A 15,460-nucleotide genomic window follows, 5' to 3' on the forward strand; every position below is an offset into this window, starting at 1 on the left:
GAACACGTTTCCTTGAGACAAGCTGATATCCGCCTTCAGACTATTTAATTTAACTTTTTCAATTACGTTCGGCCATCATACTGCTGACAGCAGTGTATATTTAAATCATAAATCCTTGTATCTTCGAAGAAGTTTGCTGTCCTCCACATTGCAAGTTTTAGTACAAAAGGAAGATCAATAGAACTTCCAAAGCAACCATTCAATATAAGTTGTGGCAACAATTGTAGCAGCTCAAAGCCCGAAAAATATTTGCATTCAACAGCAATCAACGATCTTCAATTATTAGATCGAGTTTTGGATATTTACACTTTTTGATTCACTCATTCCAAGTATATCAAACCACCAACACAAAACAGGCTGATTCCTCTATCTTACTCTCATCAACCGCAGTTAACGTTCGTCAAATATTAGATCGAGTTTTGGATATCCACACCTGATCCACGATGCCCATTCGAGTGTCTGCCACCCTCGCTGATCCGCCCCAGCTCCAGAGGCGATCCACGCCTCGCAGGGGCTGGAACGTGCGCCCTTCCAACTACGCCACTGGCACTGTCAATCCCATCCGTGCCGTAGTCGAGAACATGAAACTCACGCCCAACCCGGACAAGAAGATGATTTCGTTGTCGATCGGTGAGTAATTTTCCTGTTTATTATTAGTCTTTTCAAATTTTGGTGAAATATAACTTGAAGATGCCTAATACGGTCATTGTACAGAACATCATGACTGTATAGAGTAGAGGGGGGGGGGTCTTTCCTTTCTTAAGATTAACTTTATCTGTTGACAAGGTCTCGCGATCTATCATCAAAATGTTTGGTTTATAGTTCAGAGGGGTGAAGGGAATAAGACATTTAAAAAATGCAATATTGGTTTAGCTGTATGTTTATTTAATACTGTGAAACCCGCTTAAACAGTTCCCAGTTTAATAAGTTCTTTGCACTAATCTTAATTTTTTGACTTATTCTAAAATGTTATGATTTCCCTTTCAGGAAGTTTAAATTTACGTTTAAGAAGTTGGCGACCTGCCTGATATTAAAAAATATTTCATAAAAATTTCAATTTATAATCTTATTTTCCACTGATATTAACTTTTCACTGCCGAAAGTTACGGATTTTTCAGTTTAATCAGAATTTAGTGAATAGTTTCTAAATTTTTTCATCAAGTTCGAATCGCTTAACTTGCAAAACACAACACTTTTAATAAAGCAGTAATATGCTCTAAAAACATTATTTTTGTACTTCAAGAGCTTATAAATAACTGCAAAATGGAACAAAAGTTACAGATATTTTCAACAAGCCAATAAATCATTTATTTTTATTGTTGCCCTTTAAGAAGTTTTTCTTTTGTTCCCTGACAGCGTTTTTTATGCGGGTACATAGTAAAAACTCATAAGCGAAACTTTTGGTTGTAGTTGTGTAAAGAAGCCGTTTTACAGTAAGCGTAAAAACTTACGCAGATAGAACGATCAACTTATTGATCATCTCTGGTATAAGATGTCCCAGTCCAGAGATATAAGTCGAATCTAGTGGCTTGGATATCGGTCTCAGGTTCACAGGATAGTGAGTTCTATGCCGAAGCCATAAAAAATCATCGATTACATTAACCATCAATGGAACCAGAACCTTCTCCAGAGTTTATACAATATACATTACACAGAAATTTCCAGCTCAGGAAGACAATTTGAGAAATGGAGGCTTTAACTGTTATCTAAAGACTAATAGCTTTGGTATAAACGCTTGTAACATTTATGGATCTTGAAATTAAAGATTCAAATTAAGTGGTCTTAATTGTTGATGTTTCACTCCATCATTTAAATTAAATCGTTATCATGGTTTTATATTTTGTTCCAAGTATCCAACTTGTTTTCAGATTTTTCCATTCCCCCCCCCCCCCTCTTTTGTTACATTTAAGTTTGAAAATTTAAAACCTTTCTTTAACGGTGAAGTTGTAGCAATTCTACAAAGTATTTCTTAAGTAAAACTTTTTGTGTAAATATCTGGAAAGGACTAATTTGGGCGATAACGTAATGCTGCGATTTTCGAAGATAATTAAGTATTTGATTAATTGCCTTTCTTTATTGTAGCATGCAAAAGGCTTTTACAATAAATAACATCCAATGGAAAATTTCATCATGTAACTAATTTCGTGAAAATAATTCTCAGAGACAAATAAAAATGCTTAAAAGCCAAATTTCTAATCACACTGTGGTAATAAGTAGATAACTAAATGAATTGTTAACACCTATGTAAATTCAATGTTTTCTGCTATCGATAGTTCTACATGATGGGTGACACGCATTGGAAAGCTCGCTTTTACCTCAAACGGGAAGCGATCTTCAAGTCGGGAAAGGTTCTTCAAAATATGGTTAGAAGGAAGGTAACAATGTTTATACGAATTGCTATAGTGATAAAGCGAGAAATGTTTTTTACAGCTTGCGTTGCCATAATTAAACAAATAATAGTCAATGATCACCAATGGATTTTCTCACGATGTGGGATGCGAAGATGTGTCACATGACAATGAAGACAGTTGAAGGTAAGGACGGATACAAGGGAGGGGCGGTGAGGGTGATCGCCCCTTCCTTGAGCCGAGGTACAGGAACTTTCTTCAGTTATATTTACGTTACTAACGTTCCAAAAACACGATTTTACATAATCTTCGATGGCGTAAGGAGAAAGCGAGCTCTTTTCCTAAATTCTAGTCTTGAAAACGAAATCATAGTCCATCTCTTGTTACTCTAGTCTAGAGATAGGGACCGGAACTTTCTACAGGATTTTTTTCGAAATTGAAGTTCAAAAACCTCAATATTAGACGAGCTTATATAATATTAGAGATAGGTTCGAGGGCTCTCAGTGAATATTTTTCGAAAGAAACACAACTGTATGACACCTTTGATATCGTAAGGGTAAGCAATGGGGTTTAGTACACCCCTCCGAAAATTTTTAGAGATGGAAGTTCCAAAGAGTAAAAAATTATCGCCCCCTACTTGAAAATTTTCTGCATCCACCCTTGATAAATCTGGACCTCAGAACCGGACTAACGTAAGTCCAAAAGTTTTTTGGATCCGTCCTTGGTTGAAGGTCATCGTTTAGTTTTTCTTGTGATTAAAAAAGAATTTGATCTCTTTACTGGTAACTGATTGCACGATTTACACTCAAACTGATTTTTTTTATAGGGGACCCAACTGTTTCTGGCCATCTCAAGCCATGTGAGGAAATAATCAACTCCGTGGAGAAAAGTTTGCGGAGCTTCCGGTTCAATGGATATGCCGCGAGCACAGGTACTTTTTAAATGTAACTGTCATGTCAGGAAATATCGTAGAATAGAAGCTGCTAAAAATGTTCAGAACTATGCAGCTTGCAAGAATCGTACGACTTTGTAAAGTTTGTTGTTCTTGATGTCCAAAGAACAACACTGTGGTTAACATATAAAATCAGGGGTGCCCACAGGGGGGGGGGGGATTATGGCGCAAGTTGCGCCATCAAAAAAAAATTTTTTGGAGAGGGGCGATTTTTTTTTATTTTTTTAAACTTTATTTATATACATTTATTTAGTGATTTATTTTTAATTTAAATTCTTTATTTTATTTTATTTTATTCTGTTTATATTTTATTTCATTTATTTATTTAGTTTGTGTGTTTGTGTCTGAGGGTGTATGTCATTGACGTAGCATACAGAACTTTTCAAATAAAATAATAATAACAATAATAATTAAAACTAAATTTAAAAAAATTATGAAATTAAATTAAAAAAAAAATTAAATAAAAAAATAAAATAAGTAAATTAAATAATGAAAAATAAAAAGTAAATTAAATAAAAAAAAGTTTTAAAAATAAATTAAATAAAAAATATTTAAAGATATTAATAAAATGTAAAAAAGAGCTAAAAAATAAAAAAAGGGAAAGGGTGTTGAGAAAAATTTGGGGGGGGGGGATTTGCGCCATTGAACTTGGGGGGGAGGATGGGCACCCCTGTATAACATAGTCTTTGGTGTATTCCCTCAGTTTCGCCGGCACCAAATTTCCTTCCCCCTGTTTTTCAGTTTTAATTATATCTCTTGATCTGTTTTTGGGGGAAAGAAATTTTAAATGTCGGTGAAAGTGGAGATAACACCTATTCTTTATTTACAACGTCACGCTGCCGCAGTTCCTCAAAACTCTAAAATAACATATAAATATCTGCTTATCTAATCTCCTCAGGAAAGTTACACTTACCTATAAGGAATCTCGGTTGTTTCTTGTTATTTTTATGCTTAACTCACAAAATTAAAACTTTACACAGCAAAAAACTGCATAGTTTCTGCCCAGTTTCCATTTTGCCAGAAGGGAGACACTTGAATAAATTTTAAAGAGTTTGGTTTGTTATAAAATTTCAAGGCTACTAATTTTTAGAACTTTTTTGAGCATAAAAGTAATATAAATAGAGACTAACAAAGTTATCCCGTAAATCAAATTAAATGCATTTGATCTATTTTAAAGGTAAATCAATTACAGAAAATATGATTATCCGAAACATTGTCTATCAACCAATATTGCTCGTATAAGTGAGGCTTTGATTTATTAGAATATGTTTAAATTGTACCTTACATTATTTATTTATTTATTGTCGACAAAAGGGTAGGAACAAGCCATATGCTATTTATTGTGATTAAGTTTATATAATTAGAAAATATTTAAAAATTATAAGCTGCAAAGAATCCATTTCATGTCAAAAATATTATGGAACATTATCCCAGTTTTTGAATTCTTAACACGAATTTTTTTTTTTCTACTTTGTGTTTTAAAAGCAAATTGCTAAATAATTAGTCTGATACACAGAGGGGGCCAAATTATTATACCGAAACAAATTTTCTCGTATATATTTTTTTCTTTTTTGTTACGTAGTTTTTTAACATGAACACATTACAAAGTTTATTTAAATGTTTAAAGTTTATTCGAGCAAAACTTTGCTTTTTTTTAATTTTAAATGTGAAAGACGTAATTTTTAGTGTCCGTTCAAATTTCAAGTTACAAGCTTCTTTTTGTGAGTGTGATTTCTGGAAAACAAATTAACGATTTTATGTATAATACTTTGTAACTCAAGCAGCCATGTCATGCCTTGAAATCATCCAAGCCGCTATAGCAACAAAAAGCGGAGATACTGAATATTAAATAATTATTTTTTTACCTATTTTTAGTATCGATCAGAAAATATTTGACGTTTAATATTTTTAACCCATATTTTATATAAGCTGTAGAATGTGTTCAGATAACAAAACTACGAAAGCAACATAAAAAAAACAATAAAAAATACAGAAAAGTTTATTTGAGTATTTTAATAATTTGGCTACCCCCTATATGTATTATTTATTTATTTATTTTCATTTTTTATAAAACCAGGTCACTTGGAAGCGCGAGAGGCCGTGGCAAAGTATTCAACGAGGCCGGGAGCTCCTATTGAAGCAAAAGTAAGAATTTTATTTCCGTAAGTTATCTTTCGAATGCAAGTTTTAAAACTCGATTAAATTGCTTCCAAACATTTGTTTCAATGTACAATAAAGCATACACGGCACCAACGACAATACTTGTGAAATTCAGAGAGCTCAAAATGCTTCTCCGTTTTCGCAATTGCTCTCTGGGATAACGTAACATCGCATCGCACTATTTTGCAAACTGCAAATTCCGGCATTTTTAAATTGTTGAAATTAGTACAAAAAAATCTTTAGCAGGGAAATACGGCTTTGGCTCATGGCATCCTTTAAAGAATTAAAATTTCCATGCAGCACCCTAGTCCAGCTCTGACCATGACCCTACTAGATGGCGCTGGCGCTTAACGGGCCTTGGCAATTTATTATTTTTCTGTGTTAAAATGATGCAGCTCATGCATCCACCAATCAATGTCAACGTTTCACAGTTTGCTTAATTTAGATTGGACGTCGCCCATTTTGACCGCAAGAGGCGCCACAGGGAACCCCTGCATCCACCAATCAATGGCAACGAAATGGAAACAAGGGCTATGAGTAGCGCCCTCTTTGTTGCCATGAGTTTCAGCGATTGTCACGGCCTATAAAAGTTAAGTAGGACCATGCTCTGTCATGCAAGGTAAGTGCGCCAAATAAAGACACCCTAATATTCACAATCTAATGTTTTGCTGGTTTATGATTTTACTGAATTCGGCTTTTGCATATTCATTAGATGACTCATAAGAAATAAGAATAAATAAATAAAACCAGGTGAAAATTTATGTTTCAATTTTGCTTATGGGAAGTTTTAACGAAGAAATGCGATTTGGCATTATTAGGGACATGGCTTTATTTGGCTCACCTACCTTACACATACATAAATGCCATTGGCACTTTGTGACACCCTCACCTTTTTCTACATTACCCCAGGGTGCCGCGGCACCCAGTTTGGGAACTGCTGCTGTAAGCTATATCGAGCCTTTATACAAAGCACTGTAACTGTACTACTTTAATCTGTACTCAATACACTACCTCAATGTAAAAGCTGGAGGAAAACTTGCACTGCAGTGAGAAAAGGCAAAAACAAATTTAATATATATATATATATATATATATATATATATATATATATATATATATATATATATATATATATATATATATATATATATATATATATATATATATATATATATATTTATAATATATATATATATATTATTTTCAAATATGTCTGGGAACCCAAATTGACGGGTTGGGGTCAGCAGAACTCTAGTGTCGATTCAATCAATTCAATAAACATCCTAAACCATTCAGGAAATGTATCTCGGTCGTTTTGAATTTTCTCTTTCGATTTGCATTTTTAACCAGATTTGCTGTTATCCGCCTTTGCTGTCCTCTTCGCCTTCGTGTCCGACCCTGATCTGTCGCATTTGCCATGCAAACCGAGTCAATGAGTCCAACGACCGATGACAGCTTCGAGAAAACAACAGAAATATTTTGGGAGAGAGTTGTTGACGAAATATTCGTTATTCAGAAAGGAAAGCACTTTCGCTTTCGTTGCTGGTGAACATTCTGGAAGTAAATGCCTGTTTGCAGTTGTAAAAGATTCGTTTGCAGAAAACCAATACATCAAACGCAATGTAATTTTTAAAGATAGCTCAGAAAAAATTCTAAGCAGTAAATTTACTGCAATACTTATCACACGTTAAAGTTTTTTTTTTTTTTTCGTTTTCCTTGATTTCTGGAACTCAAAATAAAAAAAGAAAAAAAGGGTTCATGCGAAAAAAAACCTAAATTGTTTTTGAAGTATCAAACCATTATCATTCCTAATTTATTCCTCCAAATAATTTTAGTCTTCAACTAAAAGAAGTAGTTCTTCTCCTTAGCACCCACCTTACATTTGGGTTAACCATGTTTTTTGTTCAGCTTGTTGAAAATAACTTTACGTCTAAAACATTTCTCAATTTCTGCATTTTTAAATTTCTATCTTTCTTGAAAAAAAAAAAAAAACATTTTACATGTGCATGCGAATTATAGATTGTTTGAAGAGTCATTATTGTTCTCAACTCACTTAGTCAATCAGCAGAGCTAAGCTTTCACACAAGCTCAGTACGGTATTTCTTTTCAATTGTACATGAATCTTTACTTATTAGACAATTCAGATTACTTACACGGGAGAGATTAAGTTCTAAAGACCATAAGAAGAAGCTTCCTACTTTTCTTTTGTGAAAAATTAGGACCTGATTTCCGTCTAAAGAGTTCCATCGTTTCAATACTAACAATACTTATATTTAATGTAACCGGGTTTTCTATGACTAGTTTACACTGCTAGTGCTTTCCCTAGACATTTTTAGAAAGACTCTGCGCCCTGCCCTCCTTTCTTTGTATTCCTCAAGATTCAATATTTATCAATTGCTTTTGGTTATTTTTGCTTTTGATTACAAAAGCAGTATTTTTTTTTTTTTTCGAAGGGTTAAAATTCACTCTGGCATGGCTTTGAAACATAATTCCCCTTGTTCAGTTGAATATGTGTGGGAAGACTACTGAAAAACTTTGTGGACTTTTATATGTAGTTTTTTTTTAAATTCGTTTGAGAACGTGCTTTTTAAATTGAGGGAGTACCCTTTTATCAGGAAGTGCCCTGCCCCTCCATCAAACGAAGGGTTAAAAAATCAAGGAATCTTAAAACCAGAAAGCTGCTTAGTTGCTAAAGAACATGGAACTACTCACATAAGAACTCTTGTTACGCGTAGGATTGTGCACAGAAGTTTTATGTCCAGTCATAAAAGCATTTTTGGGGACCTCTCATATCTTTCAGTTAACAAATGTTCTGCAATTTGGGTTCCCTTCCAACTGCTTAAAAATTTGGCTGTGACTCAATTTGCCATGCAGCTTCTACATCAAAGGTAAAATACTGTGCACAATTATTATGCAAATCCAGAGTACAGGTATAGGCATTTTTTCTTTTGATGTTGTACTCTAAAGACAAATACTATGAATTCAAGTGCAACCATTTAAAGATCATCATGGTCAATTCGGGAAGCATAATCAATGCATAAAAGAGTGAGATTTTAGCATATTTCTTATGCAATTTTATGATTAATTTGATGTTTCGGATTTGCAAACAACATCAGGTTCCAAATAGTTCGGATTACGCTGATGCAGACATGCCGTCAAAGTTGAACACCTCTCTCTTGAAAAAATCTCACCTTCTCTTCTCCATTTAAGCATTGTTCATTATGTATTTAAGAGGTAATTTAAATCAGTTTTAGTTCATTACTTTGCTAGAGAATTTTGTGTGAGTAGATTTCTCCTAAAAATTTTATGGCAAATTTGATGTTTCGGATTTACAAACAACATCGTTTCAAAAAGTTCGGATTACAGGGACGCTAACCCATGCGTGCCGTCAGTTCATAGAAAAACAGAAAATTGAACATCTCTCCCTTGAGAAAATCTCACTTAATGTTCACCATTAAGCATTGTTCACTACGTATTTACCCAATAATTCAAATTAGTTTTAGTTCATTACTTTGCTTGAAAAATTTGTGTGAGTAGATTTCTTCTGTAATTTCGGGTTCAATTTGATGTTTCGGATATGCAAAAAGCATCAGGTTCCAAATAGTTCGGATTAGAGGACGGTAATGTATGCATGCTGTCAGCTTATAAACAACCTACAAGTTGAAACCTCTCTTTTTAAAAAAGCTTGCCCAATCTCTTAAACTAGGCATTGTTCAGTATTTATTCACATATCATTCAAATCAGTTTCAGTTAATTACTTTGGCACAGAATTTTGTGTTTAACAATTTTCTGGTATTTGAAGCTTCCATGTCGCACTCAGTCATCAATTTCGTACAACTTCCTGGTGAAATTCATTCACGTTGATAGTAGAAAGTTTCACGTTAGTTGGGTCAAGGCAATATCCTCTTCCGTCAAGGTGGGTTATTAACCTTCGTAAACGCTTGTCTCACCTCCAGAATATTAAAACACACTTGTTGCTTTTGGTTGATTTAAAAAACCGAATTCATTTCAAACCTTCATTTGAAGGAGAATAAGGTTAAAAGGATAGCTTCATTTATTTACCAGTTGATTTTACCTAGCAATACAGTAGTTTGGTCATCCTTTAATCAGTTTTTCACTTTTTCAAAAAAAAAAAATAATAATAATACCTAAGTTATGTTCGTTTTGGCTTCCTTTGGAATTCGTTAAAATCTTGGGAAATAAAGTCTCAATGCTGCCATGTAAATTAAGCGTTTCTCCACCAACGTGCAACAGCCTGCTAAGCAAAATTGTGACTGCTTATTCTTTTTTTTTTCATCGAGAACTCGTCTCAACATTCTTTTTCAATGATTTAATTTAACAACCGGGTTTTTGGTTTTTTGATATTTTTGTTCTTATCATTAGTGCTCATGGTTTTGGGACAGAGAATCGGTCTTATAGTTACTCCAGTTTTGTGCGTTAGTTTGCGAAGTGCATTGGCGTCGTTTTGCATCGAAAAAGGCTAAATATTTATATGGAAGTTTCAGTTCATCAGAAACTTCATGCTGTTCAGTATAATCACTGCCACAATTATTCCATTACGAATTCACTAAATGTGTTTTTGCCACAAATTCTTATGCACCCGGTCGAAATCGGTGGAAAATTTAGTCAAACATGCTAAATATGCAAGACCCAGGAGAAAACGTACATTTAAAGGTTTAAAGCAAACGTTCAAACTTGGTTTAATCTCCCACTTGGTTCGGATTTCTAGAAATGTTACGATTTTGATTTTAACCAAATAATCGTCAAAAGAAAAAGGTGCTGTCGTCGTTGTCAATGCTACTAAACTATAGAGGACACCGAAGCCCCATTCGCATAGCGTAGCAAATATTATATTCATACATCGGAACAGAAAAAACTCCTACACAGGTGCTCCAAAAAGTGAAATAATTTATTGCATAACAACGGGAAAGAATCTAAACTAGATTATAAAATATTATCACGAAGTAAACAACTGTTTATCAAAAAAAAAAAAAAAATTAACCATAAAATTTTCCTTAAATTTTTAACTTAGCGAATTAATATTTGTTTAACTAATCGCTTTAAAAAAAACTTTTTTTGCACACTTGTCTGTTTTGACTCAAAAGTTGCATACTATTGTATTGCATATTTCCAAAACAGTTAAACAACAAACTTTTTTTTTTTTTTGCCAAAGCTGCTGAAAGAAATTATCGCCTATGGGAAAAAAACTGTAAAATGTAATTTATATATAAACTATTTCATGTCTTAAATTGTCAAAATAAATCAGCAGGAAATGCTCTATAGGTGTTTTCTCAGAAATCTTGTAAACTTACTGAAAAACGAATTTGCGTATGTGTCAAAAATGGAAACAAGAACAAAACTGTTTTGGTGGCAGAAACACTGATTACTTAAGAGTTTTGGAGACGCTTCACTGAATATCAATGTGGCTAGGTAAATCGAAAGTAGTGTCAAAATCTTCTCGTCTTATCACTTAGAAACAAAAGTAGGCTCACCAGTTGCTCAATGCTCAAAACAGCAACATTCCGGTTAAAAGTTCCAAGAAATGTTAGAAAACCCTAAGGGTCGTTACGTAACTCTAAATGTCAAAATTTTACAGCTAATCTCCGACATAAGGTCACTTTGACCTTCCTCGCTGGATGTCTCGTTCGTAAATCTTTTCCCACTCGTCCTACTCCCCCAGCAACCAAGCAAAGCATTTTCCTTCTAAGCTCTAATTCAGACTTGTTGACAAGCGCTTTGCATGGTGGTGTCTTCTTAATTGGATTTTAAGAACGATTGATTCATCAGACGGCTGAGCTGTTGAAGAAGTACCATTGACGTCAAGAGCTCGTTTCACAACTCTTTCGAAGAAAAAAGTGTTAATACCTGATGAGATTAGTTTACTCTTCGTATGCAAGCATGCTAGTTTACTTAGTTTCGAGAAATTCAATCCAAAGCTAAATCAAGATTTTATATGATTGCCCGGAGAAATCTTCGTTTGATTTAGTACAGGATCGTAGTAATGATACTACATCAATATCCAACTTTAGAAACATCAATCTTTGCTCCCAGGATGGAAGAACGCTGTATATAATAACAGAAACTCAAATTACGGAAAAGCAAATTGCTCAAGAGGTTATTTTGAGGCATTTATAAATGAGTATATAATCGGAATATTCTTAATTTTGTCTTACAGTTCTTTCTAAAATAATCAACCTTTTTACATATTTAAGTTAAATTTATTTTAAAATACTGCTCATAATAACAGGGTGTAGCAATATTTGTGCAGTATTTTTGAATTCTGGATCACATAATCACCAATCTGAAGACGCAAAGATGTTTTTGTTCAAACTTTTGTGTTTAAGTTCCAAGTGAAATGCCCATCCTCTGCCGTCACAAACTTTTTGTTTCACCTAACCGACGCGACGGTTTTAGAACTGTATAATGGGCGATAAAATTTAATTTGCAGCTGCTCCAACGTTTTATATCTATGGTCACACTCCCATTGCAATGTGAACTATTAATATATTCGGCAATCTTTATTTATTTTAAATATTTATGGACTATTTATAATTTAAATTTTTATTTGTTTTTTTACTTTTATTTCTTTATTTTGTTTTATTTTATTGTTGTTTTTGTGCGCTTCAATCTAACATGATACGTAGAAAAGGATGAATTATGGTTGTTTTGAACACAATTGCTAGAATGAAATTTATACATTTATTACTTATGTGGAGTTTTTTTTTTTTTTAAATATTATACTTGTTTCAGCCTTTCGTATGATGGTCAAAATCATAGTTGGCCCTTTTAAGAACCATCTTTAAGCGTTCTGCGATTTCTCGGTTTGAAATACTTGTGTTTAACACTTTAACAATTAATTGTAGGTAAGATTAACTTTACAAGGATTTGATCGTTACAATACTAAAGGGGGTTTTGTTCACCTTCCTTTCGTTACTGTAATAGTATTGGGTGCGTAAATCACGACTTAGATCCGACATCTAATCGAGGAAGCATAGGGCTACTTTCTAGCTGCCAACAAAAGCAACCCTTTGTTTGCAGGTCAAGTGGTCATTACTCACCCCGTCACATTTCAATAGCGTTAGAATGCTCGCCTTTTTGGAAAAAGATTGCCTGAAAACTTAACATAATATTTTGAATAATTAATGACCGTCAATGAGTTATCACGTCAAAAATAATGCGAAGAAGCATCGCGTGAAGATTAAATTGTCCTCGGGGAGCCTTTTTCGTTATTCTAAAAGGGATTAATCTAGTGCTGAGAAGTCAGAAGAAGTATCATAGACTGTAGTTCCAACTCTGGAAATTTTAGAACTTTCAACTCCGACTCCTCTACTCCAAAGTCAGTCTACTCCAACTCCGACGACTCTGACTCCATCCCTGGAAGAGCTGAGCTGTGGACTCGGACGAAAAATGAATGATTTCGACTTCGATTCTTGGAATTTTAAACCCTTCAACTCCGACTCTTTGACTCCAAGATTAATTCGACTTTAACTCCTAGCCTTGAAATAATTTCCCTACGTCTCCTTGAAATCACTATGGAATAATTTACTAAATCATCAAAACTCTGTGTGAATAATTTCTAATTTTTCATAGGATGTAATTTTGACATCGGGATGCTCACAAGCCCTGGAGCTCGCCATCTGCGTGTTGGCCAATCCCGGACAAACCATCCTGGTGCCGCGTCCCGGATTTCCCCTCTACAAAACACTCGCCGAAAGCATGGGCATCAACATCAAGTACTACACATTGATGGTAAGAATTCTGCTATAGGAATATGCTCAAATTCTCTTTTGCAGTAATAACATCGAAATTTCTGCAACTGAGATCATATCGCATTACAGTCGAACCTCGATATCACGACACCTTTGGGACAGTCAACAAAGTGTCGTCATAGCCGGATCGACGTCAAAACCGGAATAGTTTAACAAACACATAATTAAATTATTTAACCACAAAATTAGATTTAATTAAGAAATTAATAATGTTTATTTTTTTAATTAGATTTAACTAATGTAAATTTGAATTATTGGTGAATATAACAAAAATTAATTCAAAAAAAAAACCTTCCCTTATTATTATTATTATTATTCCTTTTTTTTTCAATTCTACAATACTTTAAAAAGTTTGATATATTTTTTAATAACATCTGCCACACTCCTTCTTCCACGAAATTACCAGCAAGAAAAAAGAAACCAATTCAAAACTCTTTTCACTTTTGTCCGCAATTTAATTAGATTTTGAGGGAGGAGGCTCTTATCTTTTTTACTCCCATGGGAGAATTTTGTTGTGACCACCTATAGCTTAACGACGTAGCAATGGCCTTTCTGCTTTCACTTCTCTTGCTGTTTTTCTCGTGCAGTATTGAAATCCACCTGCTTTGAATTCCTTTCTATCGTCCCTCTTGTCGAAGTCTTGAATCTATACCTTTCAGAACTTATCTACTCGTCCCCCACCATTCTCGAGGTGTCATGCCTGGTCAAATCTCTTGTCAGAGTCCGAAAATCCTACAGCTAACATTTCCAGATGTCTTCATAATTTTACTGAACATTTTTCAATTGCAAAGAAATATTTGATCCAGTCTGCGCAGCTTGAAGCGTCATTGTAACCGGAGTTTCACGAAAATTCTCTCGTAAAATCCGGAGCCACTTAATATTAAAATTACATGGCATAAGTTCGGAACTTTGAAATAGTGACGTGACATCCGGAGTGTCGTGAAATCCGGGTGTCGCGATAACAAGGTTTGACTGTATTATGTTTTTATTATTATTTCGGTCTGGAATAGAATATATGAGGCAGCGAGAAGCAAAGGGATGTAAGTGGACATTTCCAAGTTTTGAGAAAAACGCGTTTAAAGATAACGTCCTACGTAGGCTTTCATTGAATTTTTTTTCTAAATCATGCTGTATAGCAGCACGTACGGGATACTAGTACTATATCTTGCTCCAAGACAGAGGAGAGGTTCACCTACCATGTGTACTGGTTATCTCCAAATTTTTAATTTTACCACTTACATCCCTTTGCTTCTCACTGCGTCATACAATAGAGAAGGGAAAAGCTCTGAGAATATTCTCTTTTATCATCTAATGCTTTTCTCACACGTATATCTAATGCTTTTTATACACATACATCTGTTACTTTTTACACATATACGCACAAAAAAAAAAGCGACTTGATGTATTGCTGTTTATAATGAATAATATATTTGATGAAGGTTATCTTTTCCCAAGGGTCAGTTGGTGTAAAAGCAAACATGCAGTCAGCGATGCCCCGATAGGAGGTCACTGTGACCTCCCAAAAGATTTCTTTATCCGGCAAATTTTGTCTGACGATTAGCAAAATTATCATCATTCGGCAAAATTTGGAGCTCCATTCGAGAAAACTGAGAATTTCTGACTTCCCTTCTGATTGAATTTTGATGTACTTTTATGAGCATTTTATATAAATTCAGTGCATAATTTAATTTTTTGAATGATCTTGCTTTTTAAATGATTTTCGACTACATTTTGGGAATTCAGCGATTCGCATGTGATCTGCGGTTCCCAGGTTGAGGAGTATTGTTGGGGTAGAACTTCTAAAGCCTCTAAACTGATTTCGAGGCTTTATTTACCGAACTTACTTGTGATTATTTACCGAAATCCACCTCATAAAGTATAAATTCGGTTTTTTTTGTAAGTTACCGCCCTAAGCCAGGGCTAAGGCAGAAATACCTAAAATACACCACCAGCTCAGAGCTGTTGGTGTATTTTAAGTATTATTTACTACAAAATACTTGCTTTGCATTCAATCTTTGAGTTGAACCGCGTCATTGCTGCGGTCCCTCATCTGGTGTACTAATTCTACATTAGCTACCAGTTTGTTTGGCCCTCTTGGCTCCCTTAAGAGGTTTTTCGCCTCCAGCTCATGTGATTCCTATTCCGGGCTGATGAGTGCTAAAAAGCACGAAACGGCAGTCCTCGGATGGAATAACTGAGCTGGCGGTGTATTTTAAGTATAAATTGGGTGT

At 34.3% G+C, this 15,460-nt stretch overlaps 1 protein-coding gene across 1 annotated transcript in view; it reads left to right on the top strand.

Moving 5' to 3' along the window:
* Nucleotides 1-443: 443 nt before the first annotated feature.
* The window catches only part of LOC129220189 (tyrosine aminotransferase-like), a 43,426-nt gene continuing 28,409 nt past the window's right edge, over nucleotides 444-15,460 (top strand). The window contains 4 exon segments of the mRNA XM_054854550.1: nucleotides 444-630; nucleotides 3,175-3,279; nucleotides 5,378-5,445; nucleotides 13,051-13,209. Coding sequence (XP_054710525.1) covers nucleotides 444-630; nucleotides 3,175-3,279; nucleotides 5,378-5,445; nucleotides 13,051-13,209 — 519 coding nt within the window.

Source organism: Uloborus diversus, chromosome 4 (genome assembly GCF_026930045.1).
Source record: "Uloborus diversus isolate 005 chromosome 4, Udiv.v.3.1, whole genome shotgun sequence".
Taxonomy (NCBI): Eukaryota; Metazoa; Arthropoda; class Arachnida; order Araneae; family Uloboridae; genus Uloborus; species Uloborus diversus.